Source organism: Malaclemys terrapin, chromosome 5, assembly GCF_027887155.1.
Source record: "Malaclemys terrapin pileata isolate rMalTer1 chromosome 5, rMalTer1.hap1, whole genome shotgun sequence".
NCBI classification, from domain to species: Eukaryota; Metazoa; Chordata; order Testudines; family Emydidae; genus Malaclemys; species Malaclemys terrapin.
The window spans coordinates 14,704,036-14,723,125 of NC_071509.1; the positions used below are offsets into that span (position 1 = coordinate 14,704,036).

The following is a 19,090-nucleotide window of genomic DNA, read 5'->3' on the forward strand; positions in this document are numbered from 1 at the left end:
ACCCCTGACTCTGCCGCAGACCCTGCCCTTACTTCATCCCTTCCCCTAAGATCCTTCCTGCCCTGTTCCCTGAGCCTGCCACGCCCTCGCTCCTCCCCCTCCCCCCAGAGCCTCCTGCATGCCGCAGGAGGCATGGGGAAGGAGGGGGAGGCACTGATCAGCCGGGCTGCTGGCAGGTGGGGGGAGCTGAGGGGGAGGGCCTGCTGATGTATTACTGTGGCTCTTTGGCAATGTACACAGGTAAATTCTGGCTCCTTCTCAGGCACAGGTTGGCCACCCCTGGCTCAATGGATCAAACCTTGCTTTCCAAAAGCCCTTTCCTCTTAGTGCCAGTGTGTCTCTTCTCCATGTATAGGGCTCAGTTGGGGGCATACATTGTAAGGATCAGACTGGGAGCAATTTCTCAGATGTTTTAAAAGACAGCTGCCACTTGCCTGCAGGCGAAGATCACAACTTGTGAGTTACCAGTGCCTTGGGACTGGAGGGTTCTATAGAACTCCCTGGACCATCTTCATCCCAAGTGTAACACCACTGAAGTACAGCCTGTTGTGTCCTTGCCAGATGGAGATTTTGACACTCTGTTCATGTCTGATTTGTAGCGATAGTAATGACCATTCTGATGTAATGCTCAGAAGCTGGGTGAATGACTAAACCAATGCTTCCAACATAACTCCTCTGTAAATCTATTGAATTAAGTAGATTTGTATGGATGCAAACCCTACATTATGGAACTGTGCGGTTATTCTCATATAACCTCCACATGCTGTGTGCAGCATGGCTTATTCAGTCTTACAGAGACTGTTAAAGGCTTGTCAGAGGGCAGTGTTGTCTAGTGGTCTGAGCACAGGGCTGGGAGCCCGGAACTTCTGTACCTAACCCCCGCTCTACCACTCCCTAGCTGCAGTGGCCTTCAGTAAAGCATTTAACATCTCTGTGTCTGTCCCTGCATTGGTAAATGGAGACGGTAACACTTATCTACCTCACAAGACTGAGTCGTGATTGTACAGTTTGGGAAGAAAAGTCAAGCGCTTTCTAAGTGTTATTGTTGATGCAGCACGGATGATTCTTAACGTTAAGCTCCTCTTTCAGTTTGCTCATGTTGTTCGGTGTGCCGAATCCTCAGAGGTGAGTGCTGGATTCCACGCATCCCTTGTGAGCACGGCTGCGTTCGCCTGCGATGTCTTGCAATTCTTATTCTTGCTCCCAGGGGTTCCTAACAAAGAGGACAAATGAATAAGGCTGGGGCAACAATGAATGAGTTTGTAACTGTGAAAAATGAGACTCGAGGCTGTGCTATGTGTGTTTCGTTGCTAACCATGCATTGCCATGAGCTCTTCCTTTCAACTTACTGACCCGCATTACAGAGGCTGTGGAGTGCTTTGACTTCAGCCCTGTGGATATTGGGGAGTTTTGTGCCACTGTTGCTACACTACTGCAGATCCCCGGCATAGATCCATTGTGCCGATGTAAGACAGGGCTTGCTTTGCTGTGACTAAGCGAGAGTAAATTACCAGGGTACATCACACCAGTCCCAGCCTCATGTTGCACTGTTGCTAGGGGGTTGCACAGATGTCACTACATAGATGCATTTACATCAGTACAAATTTCTCTAAAGTAGGCCTGGTCTATACCTAAAACTGGGGTTGACCTCGCTACGTTGCTCAGGGCTGTGAAAAATGTCACACCTGTGTGACATTGTTAAGCTGACCTAAGTTCTGGTTTAGACACTGCTAGGTCAATGGAAGAATGCCAACCTAGCTACCACCTCTCAGGGCATGTCTACACTACAAACTTTTGCCGGCACAAGTGACGTTGGCATAAAGCCGCTGCAGTTACTTTAATCCTTGTGCGCATGCAAACTTTGCTTCTTGCATCAGCGCTGTGTGTACTCAGTAGGGGTGTTTCTGTCAATGCACAAGGTGGTGCACCATGGTTAGGTATCCCCAGAGTGCAACTTGCCGCCATCCAGCTCACTGACTTTTGGGGACGTTTTGGCAAAGGGTGGGGCAGAAATGAGTTGCTCAGGGCTATGTGGGACTGCAGGGTCAAGTTCCTATCCCGTAGTGCCATCTTTATCCCCTAATTTTTGCACCGATTTTGAAAATACCATGAACCTGCGTGGGACCTGTCGCTGTCCCCCATTTCTGACAAAAGCATGGAGCCTGCACAGCTTTGCACAGTGATCATGAACATTGCAAGCACAGGATGCACGATCCTCCAGTATTTGCAGAACCACAAGAAGCGCCGTGGGCAACATGATGATTTCCTAGAGGTCAGATTGCTGTGGGATGTGGCGAGAACCAGTTCAAGGTTGGTGGTGGTGGTCACGGAGCAGCTGGAAATGGCAGCGCGCCACTTCTGGGCCTGAGGAATGAGCACTGACTGGTGGGCTCACATTGGAAGGCAGGCTTGGGATGATGAGCAGTGGCTACAGAACTTACGGATGCGCAAGGCCACATTCCTGGATCTCCAGCACAGGGACACCAGAATGAGAGCTGCACTGACAGTGGAGAAGCGAGTGGCGATTGCACTGTGGAAACTTGCAACACTGGATTGCTACCAGTGGGAAATCATTTTGGGGTTGGAAAATGCACTGTGGGGGCTGTTGTCATGCAAATGTGCAGGGCCATTAATCGTCTCCTGCTGTGCAGGACTGTGACTCTGAGTCTAGGCAATGTGCAGGGTATAATGAATGGATTTGCAGCAATGGGGTTCCCGAACTGCAGTGGAACGATAAACAGCATGCATATCCCTATTTGGCACCAGACCAGAGTACGTCAACAGAAATGGCTACGTTTCTGTGGTTATGCAAGTGCTGGTGGATCGCCAGAGACGTTTCACCGACATCAGTGTTGGCTGGTCAGGAAAGGGGCCTGACGCTCACGTCTTAAGAACACAGGACTGTTCAGAACACTAAAAGCAGGGATATTCTTTTCCCACCGGCAGAATCCCATTGGTGATGTTGAAATGCCAAAATGACCCAACCCACCCCTTACTCCCGTACACAGGCCACCTTGACAGCACCAAGGAAAGCTTCAACTATTGGCCCAGCTGGTGCAGAATGACAGTTGAATGCACTTTTGGTAGATAGAAGCAAAGGGGGAGAAGTTGCTGCCGGGGCGGAGAGCAGAGATGGAGCAGCAATCTGCGGAGTATGAACAGCCAGACACAAGGGCTATCAGGAGAGCTCAATGCGGAGCCGTATGGCTCAGGGAGGCTTTGAAAGAGCATTTTAATAGTGAGCCACCGGGATGTATTGTGGTGCACTGCGCTCTACCTGGCCCTGCAGTTTGAGGGCCTGTTAGGCATTGTGTGGTGCTTGGTGCACATCTATGGATATGACACTTTCAATGCACCTATTAATTTTGTGATGCTTGCTGCACATTTATGATGATCACACTGTGTTTGTCTCTCCTCCTCTGAGTTGTGTCGAAGTGTACAATCACAAGAGAGTGTACAGTCACCAGCCATTCTGCAGCATATGTTGGGAACTAATAAAGGATGAATTATTTTCCAAACGAGAGTTTTATTGAATAACAAAAAACACCTCAAAAAAATTCTGTGCAAGTTAAAAGCAAACACATCAAAACCGTAACAAATGTATGGAACAGAGCTTAAAGAACATTCATGTCCATTATAGTTACATATACAGCAGTCGTGGCTCTCACAGGTCAGTGTATTTGAAGCTGTGCTTGTACTTAATGTCCCCCGGTGTGCAGTAGGGATGCGGCCCCTGATGTCACATGGAATGTTGATTGGGGTGTAGGGAGGGGCTGTGATGGAGCTCTCCACGGACTGCAAAGGGATTGTTGAACCTGTAGGTCCACAAGAGTCTGCAGCATCCGTGTTTGCTGCCAGAGAAGCCCCATTATATTCCAGTGCATCTCCTTCTTTGACTCCTGGCCCTTTCTCCTGTCCACTCCTTCCTTCTCCATATAGTCTGTAATATTCATCCTCCAGATCCTCTGGTCATGATCTGATGCAGCACTGAACATGAACATGTCATCCCGAGTCCTCCTCTTTCTCCTCTTTTTTGGGCTCAGGTGTTCCCCGGGTGCGGAGGGGGGACCCCTCAAGGCCTCAGTATCAGCAGCCACAGATAAAACACACAGAGGTACCATTGTCAGTATTGTCACAGCAGAAAGCAGAAGTGAAGATTCAGAATTCCTGTCCCTGGCTCCCCTAAAGTTTTAAACCAGACACACTTATTGACACATCTACTTCAGAGGGCTTGTGCACGGCACCAATCACAGCCACAGATGACCCGTGCCTGGCGATAGTGCGGGGGCAGAGAGAGGACAGCCAGCTTCAGCAATGTTACTGAGCATCGTCAGTCTGTGTGAGCGTGCTCAGTACAAGCCAAACAGCCAGTCTTGGGTGAGGGGCACGTCACCCCTCATGCCCCTCCCCGTGTGTTGCCTCTGCTCACAGCACTGGCCCTGGTGAGTATGGCCTGCCAGGGTGAGGGAAATGAGGATGGAATTGCTTGGTTGCATGAAGCTATGAATATAGGGAAATGGCACTGAATATTGGCATCATTTTCTACTGGGGGTGATTTTAGCTGATATCTCACTCCTGAGGGTAACAAAGGCACCGAGAGCACAGCTGTGGTGGTGCTCCAAGGGTGCCTGAGCCCATGTGCCACTAGCCTGTTTATTGAAATGGTGACTACCAAAGTTATTGCTGACTGGCATGGGAAAGTGGATTGCAGAGTACCTCCATGAACGTTTCATCGAGGATTCAAGGGACATCCCTGTGTGCATAAACAAACTGCTCCACATGTGACCCCTGCCAGACTCTACAAGGGAATGAAAAGCAGATAACAACTCTACCTCTCTTTGTGGTAACACACCTCTTCCAGAATGAGTAAATTAATGAAAAGTCATTAGCTGTGTCCTGCTAAGTTGGGGACGCCATCACTGTAATGGGAAATAAATGTACACGCTTACCCAAGGTTCCTTCCCCAGCACCGGGCTTGCCTATGCTCGACTGGTGGGACTGACTGGACTACACTGGAGTCTCAAACAGGTCCTGGTTCATGGCATAGTTGGATTCCCTCAGACACATGTCCCCCATCCTCCTTGTCCTCGCTGTTCACGCCAGGGGCTGTGTCTTGGGCTCCTTGGAGGTATCCATGGTAGTGTTGGAGGCTCAGCAGTAGCTGAGTATAGACATGCCCTGTAGCTGGGGGTTTGGCTGTCAATGCTGTTTTCAGCACCGCATCAATTAGATCGGTTCCTGCCAGACCTAGGTCATATCCTTTCCTTTGCTCTTTATCCTGGTGGGAGGGAAAGGTCCTTTGTTTTGAGTGGGCCATGAATGGAGGATTGGGCTGCAAGGGACATTACCTAAAGGTAAATAAAAATAAATCCTTGCTGTATTAGAACCTTGTAACCGGTACTTATAATCTCTCATAACTCAAGCCTGACCTCAGATGTACAGAACCTCCCTTCTTAAACTTGTGTAAACTTGATTTTAAACATTAGCTTTGATAAATTTTTTTATTACTGATGGCACCTTAGGTAATGAGCAGTGAAAGGGGTTTTAAATGTATTCTTCACCCTTTGTACTTACTGTTTATTGTGCGCACTTCTGTCACCCTGGAAATGCAACAGCACAAAGATCAAAGGGTTGCGGTGCTCCCACACCCACTACAGCCATTCCTTTTCGCAGGGCCCACTCTCCTCACCCAGCCTAAGGGCCTGATTCTTCATTGCTGACTTCTCTGATGCACTTGCAAAGAATGCTTTGCCTTTTAAAATGCTCTTTCGTTGAGCACAGCTTTGGTCATTCAGTGAACTGGTCCCTGAGTAAATTAGGTGCGTGTATTTTCTCAATTCTGCAAAAAGCAGGGAGAAAACCAACCCAGCTCTGTACAAGAGCTTGAGAGATGCTAAGTCTTTCTACGCTGTTATTTATCCTTGAGACAAGGTGGGTGAGGTAATAGCTTTTATTTGACCAACTTGGTGGGAGAGACAAGCTTTCGAGCTTACACGGAGCTGCGTAGGCATGGGAAGTAAGGGTGTGGGGGATACTGCAGCACCCCCAGGTTTTGTGCCTGGGGTCCCACCCGCCGGCTCTGCGCCCTTGCCACCTAGGGTCTCGGCCACCAGCCCTGCACCCCTGCCGCCCAGGGTCCTGGCCACCAGCCCTGCTACTGCCTGGGGGTCCACTGCCGGCCCCGGGTCCCACTTAGCCGCCAGTCCCGCTTGGCCGCCAGCCCGCACCCGGGAGTTTGCTGCCGACCCGGGGTTCTGCTCAGCTGCAATGTCCCAGCCGCCGGCCCTGCATGTGGGGTCCCAGCTGCCGGAGCCCGGGGACTCTGCTGCCAGCCCCAGGGTCCCGCCCAGCCACCGGCCTCGCATCACGAGGGATCACTACCGCCTTACCCCTGTCCGTGTCCCCCCGTCCCAAAGCCACAGCCCTGCTCCCGGCCCCAGGTCTAGGGGGTGGGGAGTGGCACGGACAGGGGTAAGAGGGATGCAGCTCAGCACCCCCACTCCAAAAAGTGTCCCAGTGCCACTGCAGAGCTGTTCTTCACGTCTGGGAAGGACTCTCCCAGCTAACTACAAGACAGCTAACTCCTTAACACTTAGTTCAAAGAACCATTGAAGGTGAAGTGGCCTGTTAACACCCCTCCTGTCATCATGGGGACAGGAAGCAAGGGCAGGGAAGGCAGCTGGGAGGTTGTTAGTGGGTTACAGATTGTTGTAATAAACTATAAATCCGGGGTCTCTATTCAGTCCATGATATTTAGTGTCTAGCAAAGTTATGAATTTAGGCTCCCAGGCTCATCTTTTGAATGGGTTGTGCAGGTTTCCTTTGAGGATGAGGACTAATAGGTCCGACACAAAGTGATCGCTCTGTGAAAAGTGTTCACCCACAGGTGATAGGGTGTCTTTTGTCTTTTATCATTTTCCTCTGTGAGTTCATTGGAGAGCGTAGTGACTGTCTGGTTACACCCACATAGTTGCTATTGGGGCATTTAGTACACTGGATGAGGCACACCACATGTTGTGATAGGCACATGTAGGGCACAGGATATGAAATGTGTATTGTGGGGGGTGTTGATCATTGTAGCACTGGAGAGATGTCTGCAAGTTTTGCATCTGTCCTCTGCCAGGGTCTGGTGCCAGCTTGAGTTGGTGTGTGCTGGTCTGTGGGGAGTTTGCTTCTGAAAAAATGAGCTTGGAGAGGTTGGGGGGGGGGGGGGGGTTGTTTGAAGGCCAGAAGAGGGGGTTTGGGAAAGGTTTCTTTCAGGATGGGATCCCCATCAAATGTGGGTTGTAGTTGTTTGATGATATCCCATATGGGTTCCAGTGGGGGTGGTAGGTAACAACAAGGGGTGTGTGGTCGGAGGGAGTGTTATTTCTGTATTGAAGCAGGTTCTCTCTGGACCATGGGTCTTACACATGCCTATCACAACATGTGCTGTACCTCACCCAGTGCACTAATGCCCAATAACAACTATGTGGGTGAAACCAGACAATCACTGCGCTCTTGAACGAACTCACACAGGAAAATGATAAAAGACAAACACACCACACCCCTGTGGGTGAACACATTTCACAAAGAGATCACTCTGTATCTGACCTCTCGATCCTCATCCTCAAAGGAAACCTGCACAACCCTTTGAAAAGACAAGCCTGGGAGCTTAAATTCATAAATTTGCTAGACACTAAAAATCATGGACTGAATAGAGACAATGGATTTATGGATTATTACAACAATCTGTAACCTATTAATAACCCCACCAGTTGCCTTCCCCCCTCCACACGCTCCTTCCTCACTTTCTCTCCTATGACTGGAGGGACTGAATGGTCCCTTGAAATATGTGTTACGTACTTATGCTAAACAATCTGTTCCCTCTTTTATTTATCTGTGACACTCTGAGTACCTGTTCCAGACCTGAAGAACTCTGTGTAAGCTCAAAAGCGTGTCTCTCTCACTGACAGAAGTTGGTCCAATGGAAGATATTAGCTCACCCACCTTGTCTCCCTAATGTCCTTGGACCGACAGGGCTACGATAACACTGCATACAACAATGGAAGTTATTTATCCTCATTTAGCACACACATTGTGTTCAGTGCTGTACAAGATGCAAGAATAAATATAGTCTCAGCCCCAAAGAGTTTATAGTTTAAAGAGGGAGACACACAAGGCTCGTCTACACTAGGAAAATTAGAAACCTCTTTGTAGCCATTATATAATAATCATTATATAATGCCTGCATCTGTAACTTTCACTCCATGCATCTGAAGAAGTGGGGTTTTTATCCATGAAAGCTTATGCCCAAACAAATCTGTTAGTCTTTAAGATGCCACCAGACTCCTTGTTGTTTTTGTGGATACAGACTAACAGGGCTACCCCCTGATACTTGTAGCCATGGTGCAGCTGTAGCCATGAGAGCAATAGCATCAGTGCAAGTGCATGTAAGACTCCATTATTTTTCTCATGGAAACCTGCTCATTCATTCATTTAGTCATATAAATGTAGTGTCTCAGGGGCCAAGGTATGGACCAGGACTTCATTGTGCTAGGCGCTGCACAAACACAGAACAAAAAACAGCCCCTCCCCCAAATGTAAAATCATTATTTTTATTGGAAAACAGCAGTGCAGGAACAATCTGCTGCTCTTGCTCCATGCGCAATGCTCCACGAGTGTCATTCACATCACACAACATTACTCAGGAAACAGATATTATAATAATAAAAAAAAACAGGAAAAATATCATAAGCCAGAACATTTATGGCAAAGTTCTATTCCCTTTGCTGCAGATGAGATTTTTGCCATTGGCTTCAGCGGAGTAGAAGTTGGCATGCAGTTGGTTACAGGTGTCATGGAATGTATTTTACCTTTTTTATTAATCTGCAACCCCTTGATTCCCTCAGAGACAGAATAAAGGGTGGGCTAAGCACGCACTGGAATCACTCCAGATAGCAGGTAGATCTGTCAGTATCAGACTACAGTGGAACCCTCTTATACTGAAGCTGTTTGTTTCACAGAACAGCTTAATTATGCATTTGTTCACTCTAACTGGCCTCACAATCTGCACATTGCAGGGTACTGATATAATTCAGGACATTCATCCTCCTTTTCTATGAACAGTTTCACTAACTCCAAACCCACTGTAAATGGTTCCACAGTAGATATGAAAATGTGTCTTCTTGACAGTTCCTGTGTCAGCCTTTCTTACTCTGACTCAGTGGTATGTCTTTTCTGGCAAAGTTCCCGCCAGTGGCTTTTAAACAAGTCTTTGATTTACTTCTACTATATTAAGACTCTGTTGAAAGATCAGGCTATAACATCAGGGAACATTGATAACATGAAATCATAACTTGGTTCCATCCGGGGATCTTCAGAAAGGATTAAATTAATATCCCCAGTGATGCATGCTTGTTTGTAGGATGCTGGCTGTGTCTGGAAAATGCACAAACCCTGATGGGATATTAAACAAGTTTTCTTGGAATTTGCACTTTTAAAATAAAAGTGGTTTTTTTAATTGAATACTCTCAGCTCAACGAATCTTATCAGATACTTTTGCACTGATGCGCAATTTCAATTCTGGTAGCCAATAACTACATCTGAAAGAGATTTAATAAGCAGAACTGTGAGGAGCGCTGTTATGATAGCAAACGTTGTGCTTTTGTTGAGGGACCCTTATCAGTAAAATACTGATCCAGAACTCGGAACAGTGTAAGAAATGTTTAAAGATGTTAGTGACCAATGGGACTATTTGCCTGAGCAAGGGCTGGAGGGTTGTGCTCCCAAATGGATGACCAATACAAGAATGTGTTCCTTTAAAGCAACAGCGCAGTTGTCACACGGGATCCCAGCCTTGGTTGGCAGACTCAGTTAGTCATAAAAAGAACAGGAGTACTTGTGGCATCGTAGAGACTAACAAATTTATTAGAGCATAAGCTTTCGTGGACTTTCATGGACTACAGCCCACTTCTTCGGATGCATAATGCATCTAATCTACGGTGCCACAAGTACTCCTGTTCTTTTTGCGGATACAGACTAACACGGCTGCTACTCTGAAACCTGTCAGTTAGTTATGCACCACATGTTGCAGTGTAAAGCCAGCTCCTGGAGCTCTCCCAGTAAATACTGTTGGATGTTTTCCTGTGTGGCTGAATTTAGTCCCCACAAGGCAGGGAGACATGTCATGTACAACCAGTGGCAGGGTTCGCAGGATACAGCTGATCATGATCTTAAAGGCACATTCACCAAATTGTGCATTTTTAACCAATCATGTGCTAGTATGTTACAAATATGCCCAAATCCTTATTTTTAGCATGTTACAAATTACCCCTGAGATTACTGAAATGGAAAGAATTTTAAAAATCGAATTGACTTTTCACATGTATGCTGTTTGTTTGCATTTTTGAATTAGGACAATTAAATAGCTTCGTCAGTTTTACTTTTGTTCCTAGTCAGTTTCACTTATAGGTTCTCTGTCACCTGCAGAATGCAGGGCAATATTGATTTGGTTTCAAAAACTATTTACAGTGGAATTTAAAACCACAGAAAATTTCTACTGGTTGCAGGGTTGTTTTTTCCCCCTTTTGTTTGTTTTTAAACCTCTTGTTACAAAACCTAACTTTTGGGCCAAATTTGACAGGGATGCTATATAGGAACACAAACATGAGTACTTTACCTTGCAATTACAACTCATGGGTTTCTCTAGGCTTTTAAAATATTCTAATACGTACCCTGCTTAATTCAGGGAACGGGAGGTTATGTATATAGAAAGTCAACATATATGTCTGCTATCCAAGCATTTTAACAATAGAGCGTTAAAACATGCATTTCAGTTTAATAAACTACAGTTTAACCACTGGTATTACAAACAGTGATGAAGACACTCTGCAGAAGATTTCTGAGCTCTGAAACAATGTTCCATTTTTCCACAAATGTTTTCCCTAAAAGTTTATTCTTTTCTTTTCTCTATGTGACTATTGTGCGACTCTGATGTAAGTGTTACAGATTTGCATGACTTTTCCTCTGAGATCTTTAGACTAGACTAACTTCCTCCTTGCACTTAACACCTTAATCATTTGTGGGATGTGTTTTCATTAACTGATGACTCCGTTAATGATGTGACTAGATACCCTCCTAGCTCCCTTTGTTTTCATAATTGCTGTACAGTGTGTGGGGGTGGCTGTACTTAGCTTCTTGGTTTGGCAATGAAACAGTTGCTGTGAGACATGTGATTTGTCCAGTTACCTTCTGGAAATGAATACCTTTTGAATCTAATGCACGTAAAGGGATCGAGCTCCATAGTATATGTTATGCTGCTTTCACTGACTCATTAACCAGTATAGAAGAAGTAGGATGAGTGACCCACCGCAAAGAAGATGAGATTTTGCTTTTGTGCGCCCTTGTCTTGCATTATAGTAATACGATCTCTAACATGTGACTGATACACTATGTGACTCTGAACTGTCCTATTCTCCTATGGGAATTTAATCAGTAAGGAGATCATGTGATTGGGCAAAACGAGTCCTTTGCTCATCCAGCGATCACATATGGGACCAGGTTCTGATCTCTGCTGTACCAGTGTAAATCCAGTGAGATTACTCTGGATTTTCACCAGTGTAGAGGAGAACAGAGTCCTGTCCATAACAAAGCAATCACTGAGCAAGTGCTCTGCTACGAAAGCTCCTTTGCTGCTGCATAATGGGTTTACTCCTTTCTCAAGGAGGATTTACCAGCCTACATCAAATCATAGACATTAGACATGACCATGACCTATTAGGTCATGTTCTCCATCTCCTCGTCAGTAAGTACGCAATTGTTCTCTGCTAGCTTAGGCCCGGACTCAGCAAAATACTTAAGCACGTACATAAGTGCGTTTTACAATCGGGGTTTTAGGCCCAAATCCTCAAGGATATTTAGGTGCCTAACTCCCACTGATTTCAGTAGGAGTTAGGTGCCTTAATACCTTTGAGGATCCAGGTCTTTGTGCTTTGCCTGGTCTAATTTTAAATGTCTGAAGCATCGAGCCTCAGCGTGCTGCTGAATGTTGTTTCCCTCTGAGCGAATTAAAGCTCTCGCTTGCAAAAGCAGCCAGATACAGACTTGCCCTGGTGATCATCGCAGCCTGAGGGGAGACACTCCTGTATATGACGGGCTTATAGTTATTGTAATCATGGCAGCAGCAGCAGCTCTGGGAGCTGAGCCATAGAATTCACCATGGAATGTTCCAGTCTCTCTCGAATGCCAGGCGATGCTGCTTCCTAGAGCAATGCATGCACGTCTGCTTGGAGTAAATGCGACAGGCCAAGACCCCATCCACACACATGTCGTTCAGGCTAAGGTGTGGCCCTAAGCATGTCTCAGAGCAGATGTGCTGGAATCGGTGAGGGAGGGGGAGGGATTTGGCTGGCCACTGTTGCTCAGATACAGCCACCTACTGACCGGTCTGTGAAACACTTATAGTGGCCACACTGAAGGAGATTATAGGCTGTTCCTCCAGTGTCTACACAGAAATGCTCTGTTCTAGAGCAGCTGGTAGGGGAATGGATGGCGATGACCTAAAATCCTGCACCAAAGCTTCAGATCATAATAAAACATTTTAGGAAGCACGAAAAGGTCACCCAGCCCCACGTGTCCTCCCTTTCAAAGAGCATGTCAGTCCCGATGTATTTCTATACCCCTCAATCTGCTCCTTCTCCAGAAACAAATCAAGCTCTCTTGCACTCGTCAATATGCTCTTTGCCTCAGTAGCTTTTCCCACAGCAATTATTATTCAGGCTAGTGCCCTTTGCATGAAGTACCAAGTTCCCTGTTTATTCCTAGTTTCTCCTACAACAGAAGCTGGTTTCGAGAATTTACCTCCATGGCCGTTATCCATTTCTCTTCTTCTCCGACACGGCCACAGAAACCACCCCCACAGCTGACACTAATTGACACTCTTGTTGGCAGCGCTTCTTCAGTAACAGCCCTGCTGTGGCATTAGTGTACGCTGTGCTGTGTTGGAGCACAACTGTAGAATACTGCTCTCCCCATCTGCGTTCAGAGGGGACCCCCCCTGCACACAGATCTCCTCCGTGCTGCATTGCAGAGGGTGTGGGATTAGTCACCTCCATGGCACCTCCTATTCCTCCACTCTGGATTCCATGGAAGGTACTTACTGGGTCCAAAACCCACAGAGTAGGGGGGGTTCAACAGTCATTGTTCCCCCCTCTGGAGTCCGAGTTGCTAGCACAACACAAGTGGCTAAAGTCTGGCAGGTTTTTGGTGGCTTCTGTGAAGTGAGTTGGAGGGTCTCAGTCCAATTCCTGGGGGACAAGTGCCCGTCTAGCAAAATCACCATCATCGACAGGGTTCATTGTCAGTCGGCAAAAAGAGGTAAAGGACTAAAGCAGCTGGAGACTGAACCATCACACTTCTAGAGAGGGCTGCCTGCTGGGCAGGGTAAAGGCACGCCCACTGGTGGAGCACTGCAGCTGCTGCTCAGGGAGTACCAGTCTTGGGGATAGGCTGTTCTCTGGCACTTGTGTACCAGCACCAAATTCAAAAGAGAGAGGGAGACAGAGAAAATAGCAACAATGTGAGCCTAAGAAATTTGTGATTCGCTCAGAGATTGTCAGGGCTCTTGGTCCCTTCCCGGTGTCTTCTGTTGTCTGGGGAAATGCTGGCTTTAGGGATAAGGGGCTGAGTGCACTTGATCATGTAAAGTTTGCATGTTTCCAGGGGCGGCGGGTGAAGCTTCCTCTGGAAGCGGCTAGCCCCCTACTCCGCCTCTTCTGGCCACCGTCCCGCCTCTGAGGCCACGCACCCGCTCGCTGATCTCAGCCCCTCCGTGGCCCCGGCCAGGGCAGGATGGGGGGGGGGGACTGAGAGCTCAGTCGGGGCCAGGGGAGGGGGGCTGAAAGCTCGCCCCGCCTGGGGTTGAGCTCTCAGCCTCGTCTGGGACCGCAGTGGAGCTCTGGGCCCTAAATGGAGCTCTGAGCCCTCCCCCATTCTGCCTGCGGCCCCACCCATAGCCCCATCCCATTCTGCCCCTTCCCCCACAGCCTCACCCCCATTCCGCCTCCGCTCCACCTCTTCCCCTCCAAGCCCCACCCCCTGCTCGGTCCATCCCCCACTCCCGCTGTGGCCCCGAGACCGGAAAAGCTCTGTGGCCCCGCCACATCCCCGGCCAGGGTCGAGCTCTCAGCCTCAGCTGGGACCCCGGCAAAGCGCTTGGTCCTAACTGGAGCTCTGAGCCTGGAGACTCCCCCATTCGACCCCACGAAGGGGGTGCTACAAGACAAAAGATTATAATTTCTTTGGGAGTGGGTAGAAACTGGGCTTGCTCACTCTGGGGAAATATTTTAACCGGTTCTAAAACTGGTTCAGTTAAACTGATTCTAAAAATGATTAGCGCCATAGTATAGACCTGGTTATAGGTGGTTTAAGGCAGCCTGACCCATGTTTACTGAACAGGAAACAATCCGACTGCTTTAAACTGCCTCATACTAGCTGTACACTATTGTTCTTAGACCAGTTTTAAACTCAGTTAGAATGTTTCTCCAGTATAGACGGGCTTAAGGACCAAAGCTTATCGTTTCTTTGAAGTTAATGGGAATTTTGCTCAAGTAAGGCCTGCAGGATATTGTCCTTATGTGCTAGGATGTTATATAATAAAAACTGAAAATTAGTTCCCAAAGCATAGCCAACCTTCTGTGATGACCCCACAGTTCCAGGAGTTGCCTGTTTTCAGAGGCTTCCCTACGGCAAGGCTACAAACAAGTTCAGTAAAATGTGGGTTCCTCCTTATGCAAGGTTTGTTTAAGGCCCAAGCAGTGTAGGAGGAAGGATGGTCTTATGGCTAAAACAGACAATAGGGTGACAGGAGACATGGATTCTATCCCTAGTTCTATCACAGACTCACTGTGTGACGTGGGGCAAGTCCGTCCCTTCCCCTCCCTATACTTCAGTTTCCCCAGCTATAAAGTGAGAATATCCCCCTCTGAGAGGCTTTATTAATGTTTGTGTAACACCAACAGACCCCAATCATTGGGATTGAACCTGGGACCTCTGGAGCTAAATGCATGAACCTCTACTCCATGAGCTAAAAGCCATATGGTCCTTAGCTCAGGCTGTAGAGCAAACTCATTAATCTCTCTCTAAGTGGTCTCGGTGTCACTAGATGGGACAGAACACCACACCCAGGAAGTGTGTGGGGTGCATGTGCACAGGACTTTCAGATGGGAGATGTTATATATAGGTGGGCAAAATGTTATTTCTGTCTAGTTTGTAGTAGTCTAGCTCCCTACAGTCCTTACATTTCTTTTAAAGGAAGGCAGTACTTTAGAGATAGGTCAGCCACTATTCCAGTCTCCATCCGGAAGACTACATTTCAAGTTATTCATTGGTGATTTTGAGAACAATGTAGGAAATAGCTGATTGGCTGACACTGTGAAATCATAGATATTTAATATTGCTACAGTCGTCCATATTTCTACTGGGGTGACGGAGATAGTTTGAACCATTACTGTACAGTAATGTGCTTTTTATTCTAATAAGGGCACCCACTTGAAGTGCTTCCCTTTAGAGATGGAGTGAACTTAAAACACAGCTGGAAACAGAGCCTGCATATAAATTGTGTTTTTGAGCAATTATGGTGGCTAAGTGCAATTATGGTGGCTAAGTGATTAATACCAGTGTGGCATCTTGCATGCTCTATTAACAAAATGAACTGAGCTCTTCCTGAAAATATCATTTTCCAGGTGTCAGAAAAAAATGCTGTGCAATGAAAATGAAATGTACCCAGACTAATTTATAGTGTGATCTAGAGAATACTTAAGATTTTCCCACACTTTTTTTTAGAACTGAAATCATCTGTAAAACCTGAAATCAGCATTGTCCCTGGCCTCTCTGTTTTAACATTTTTCGACACTGCTTGACATTGCTGGGAAAATAGATGTTTACTGCACTTACTAAAAACCACTAGAGCCATATTCCAACCTAGCTATTGAGATGACAGATAAATTGATACAGGCAGCAGGATCTAATAGTTTAAGGAAACTTGGTATGTAGAGAGGTAACCTGATCTCGTGGACTAAGATCATGACTCTCAGGAACTATTAGTTTATTTCAACAGGCAATCGCCAGAGCTATAGGATCTGAGCTATAAAAGAACCACCTCCACAAGGGGAATAGTCTACACTCACACTTTACAGCACTGAAACTTGTAGCACTCAGTGGGGTGTTTTTTCACACCCCTGAGCGAGAAAGTTGCAGCCATGTAAAGTGCCAGTGTAGACAAGCCCTTAGTCTCACCATCTGTGTAATAAGGGTCGTGTTAGAGCTGAGTGAATAATGGATTTTTTGGTTTGGGGGTTGATTCAAACTGGATCAATTGTTTGGGTCAAATTGCAGAACCTGAAAACTTTTTGTTTCTAATTGACTGAAACAATTTTGTTTTTTTATTTTGTTTCAGGTTGACCATAATGTGTGTGGTTGACTCCAAATGAGGGATGGTGGGGTGTTTGAGTTTTTGTTTAACTTCAGCCATTTTGGGTGGGTTTTTTTTAAATTGACTAAATTTGAAATGGAAATGCTGTTTGGCATTGAAAAGTCGAAACAAAACATTTTGAAATAGTCCCAAATTCAACAAGTAGTTTTGAGGCGTGAAAAATGCATTTTTCTAAGGGGAAAGAAAGTGTCACAGCTCTAGTGGTAATACTTATGTAACTCACGGGGTGGCATGACAAATGATTAGTTGAGTACTTTGAAGACTTAAAATGCTAAGTATACTTATCAGGAAGTTAAGGATCTTCTTATTATCGCATTTGTGCACTTATCATCAGTCTGAGAGGTAGAAATTGCTATTTTTATGCTGTTTTAGATGATTATAAAAAATCGTTAGTTTAACTGGACCTTGAGCCAGTGATTGTCATTAATATTTGTACAAGCAGCAAAAGCTTCCATGCCCAAGACAATTCAGAATGGAAAAGATAGAAGCCATCATTTTCACTATAAAAGTACCATAGCAAATTGTCTGTAGAGTGGTAGGAGGTTTAGTTGTAGCTAGGTACCATTTCATTGATTCATACTTTGTACTACCCATTAAAAATATCATCATATTTAACTGTCTGGATACACCATAGCAACCTTGGACCACAATCTGCCAGTACTGCTAATGACTCGAACTGCCTCCATATAATAGCACTTATATAGCACTTAAAAAGTTCAAAATGCTGCACAGACATTAACTATTAAACAAACATTTTCAGTCTGCACACAGCGGGCCAAATTCAGTTACATCAGCGAGGTCTGATTGTAGTCAGAGTGGCTTTGGAAATCTCCCAGCATCCACTCCTTTCTGGAAGCAGTACTAGGAACTGTGGAATAGATGTCCTGAGGGCAATGCAACTGACCGGAATTAGAAGAGCACCAAACATGGGGCAAAACTGTAGCAGTTCAGAACACAAGGCAGCCTGGCTAGGATGGGCATCTTGAACCATTACTGCTAGTGCAGCCATACTAATTCACCCAGGAATGGCTCGGTTCTGTAGTGTGAACACAACCAAAGTGGACAATGCAAGAGGAGATCTAAGTAATTCCTCAGGTTCAGTTACGAGTTTGGTGGGTTTTTTTGTTTTTTTTTTTTTGCTGTGGTGAAAATGTTCCCTGGGTATGTTTGTTCAGATCAATATGCTGCCAAAAACGCTTTCCTAGAGTGATTAGCCGTTTCATTGATCTGTGATCCAAATATGATTACACCTAACTGCTTATGGAATCTACATAACATCAGATGGGCTGTTAAATTAGTCTAAATTCCATTTACAAAGTCCAACACAACTTATAAACACACCATAAGCTGGGGCTACTTTGGTTTCTGACACCACAACCACTGTTACTAGAGTGTGACATATCAACTCCATTTCTATTACTCTCTGGAAGATGCATGGCTTTGGGGTGGGATTAGTGAATTGAACAGCAGAAGTCAAGTCACCACTGACCTTCCTTATCCTTTGTTTTCACCATGTAGATTTTAAAATGCTGTTGTAAGTGGTTGAGGTAGACATGGATGATGCGTGTGAAAAGCCTCGTGAGGCAAACTGTGAAACAAAAGACTTAGTGTTCTCAGATGATGAAGAGCATGATTTATTGGATCACATGGTCAAGAACAGAAGGCTCAAAAAGAAGGAACAAACTCTTGAGGTACTTCCATATTGGAAAAGGTGCTGCAACCTGCAAGGTTGCCTGGATTTCCAGAAGGACATCTCTCTTTGGAATGAAAACACTGTTTGAGGCCAATATTCTACTTTCAGTCTTGCAGGGTGGGTCTGGGCTTGGATATTCAGTGCTTCCTACAGGTGTGGAATCTCCCTATGGGAGTTTAAGTTCCACACGTATAAGAACAAATCAGAGCTGCAAAATTAGGAGCCAGCTTTGAATTCTTCCAAAGTTTTGAGGTGTTTGGATGTGAGGTTTTGGAGATATACAAAACTCTCCATTTCACTTTGCATTTACTTAAGGGGAATTTTTATTGTCATACCTGAGGGGAAGACAGCTGGGGAGATGGGTCAGGACCAAAACTCTAGATCCAAACACCCCAAAACTTTGGGAGAATTCAGAGCCAGATCCATACATATTCAATATGGACCTAATCCAAAGGTCATTGATATTAATAGGTCTTTCCACTGATTTCATTACTTGGATGGGCTTTGAATCAGGCCCTATATTAGCAGTATGCTTTAATTTGTAACAAGGACAGACAGACATATAAAGGATACAAGAGCACACATTGTGCTCTGCCAGAAAAGGTTTTAGCATCACTCATGTTCATAGGAAATACAGCCACCAGGCAGACAAGTCAAAGGAATAATACTTAAAAGATATCGGAGATGGCAGACATGAGGAAGCCTTCCAGATCTTTGGGGAAATGGAGGCAGCTGCTGTCTGCCCGGATATAGGTCCTAAGAAATCAAAGGTGGGAAATCTCTGCGAATGGGTAAGTCAGAACAGTTACATGCTTAACTTGGCTCAAAAAGAGAGAGTATGAAAGGGGATATTGTTGGGTTAAAAATAATACTCGTTGCTCTAAAGTGTCCTTATCTATGGCTCTAATAATACCTGAGATCATTAA

The 19,090-nt window shown here is 45.9% G+C and overlaps 1 protein-coding gene across 4 annotated transcripts in view; it reads left to right on the plus strand.

Moving 5' to 3' along the window:
* The window catches only part of REEP1 (receptor accessory protein 1), a 101,685-nt gene that overhangs the window by 74,419 nt on the left and 8,176 nt on the right, over window positions 1-19,090 (plus strand). Inside the window, exons 7-8 of one of the 4 annotated variants that reach the window (XM_054029771.1) lie at window positions 1,090-1,125; window positions 18,011-18,162. The exons of 1 other annotated variant lie outside the window; for it this stretch is intronic. In XM_054029771.1, coding sequence (XP_053885746.1) covers window positions 1,090-1,125; window positions 18,011-18,162 — 188 coding nt within the window. Of the gene's footprint in view, window positions 1-1,089; window positions 1,126-17,989; window positions 18,163-19,090 lie in introns of those variants that run through there. 2 more of the 4 variants (XM_054029772.1, XM_054029773.1) reach the window with 2 other exon arrangements.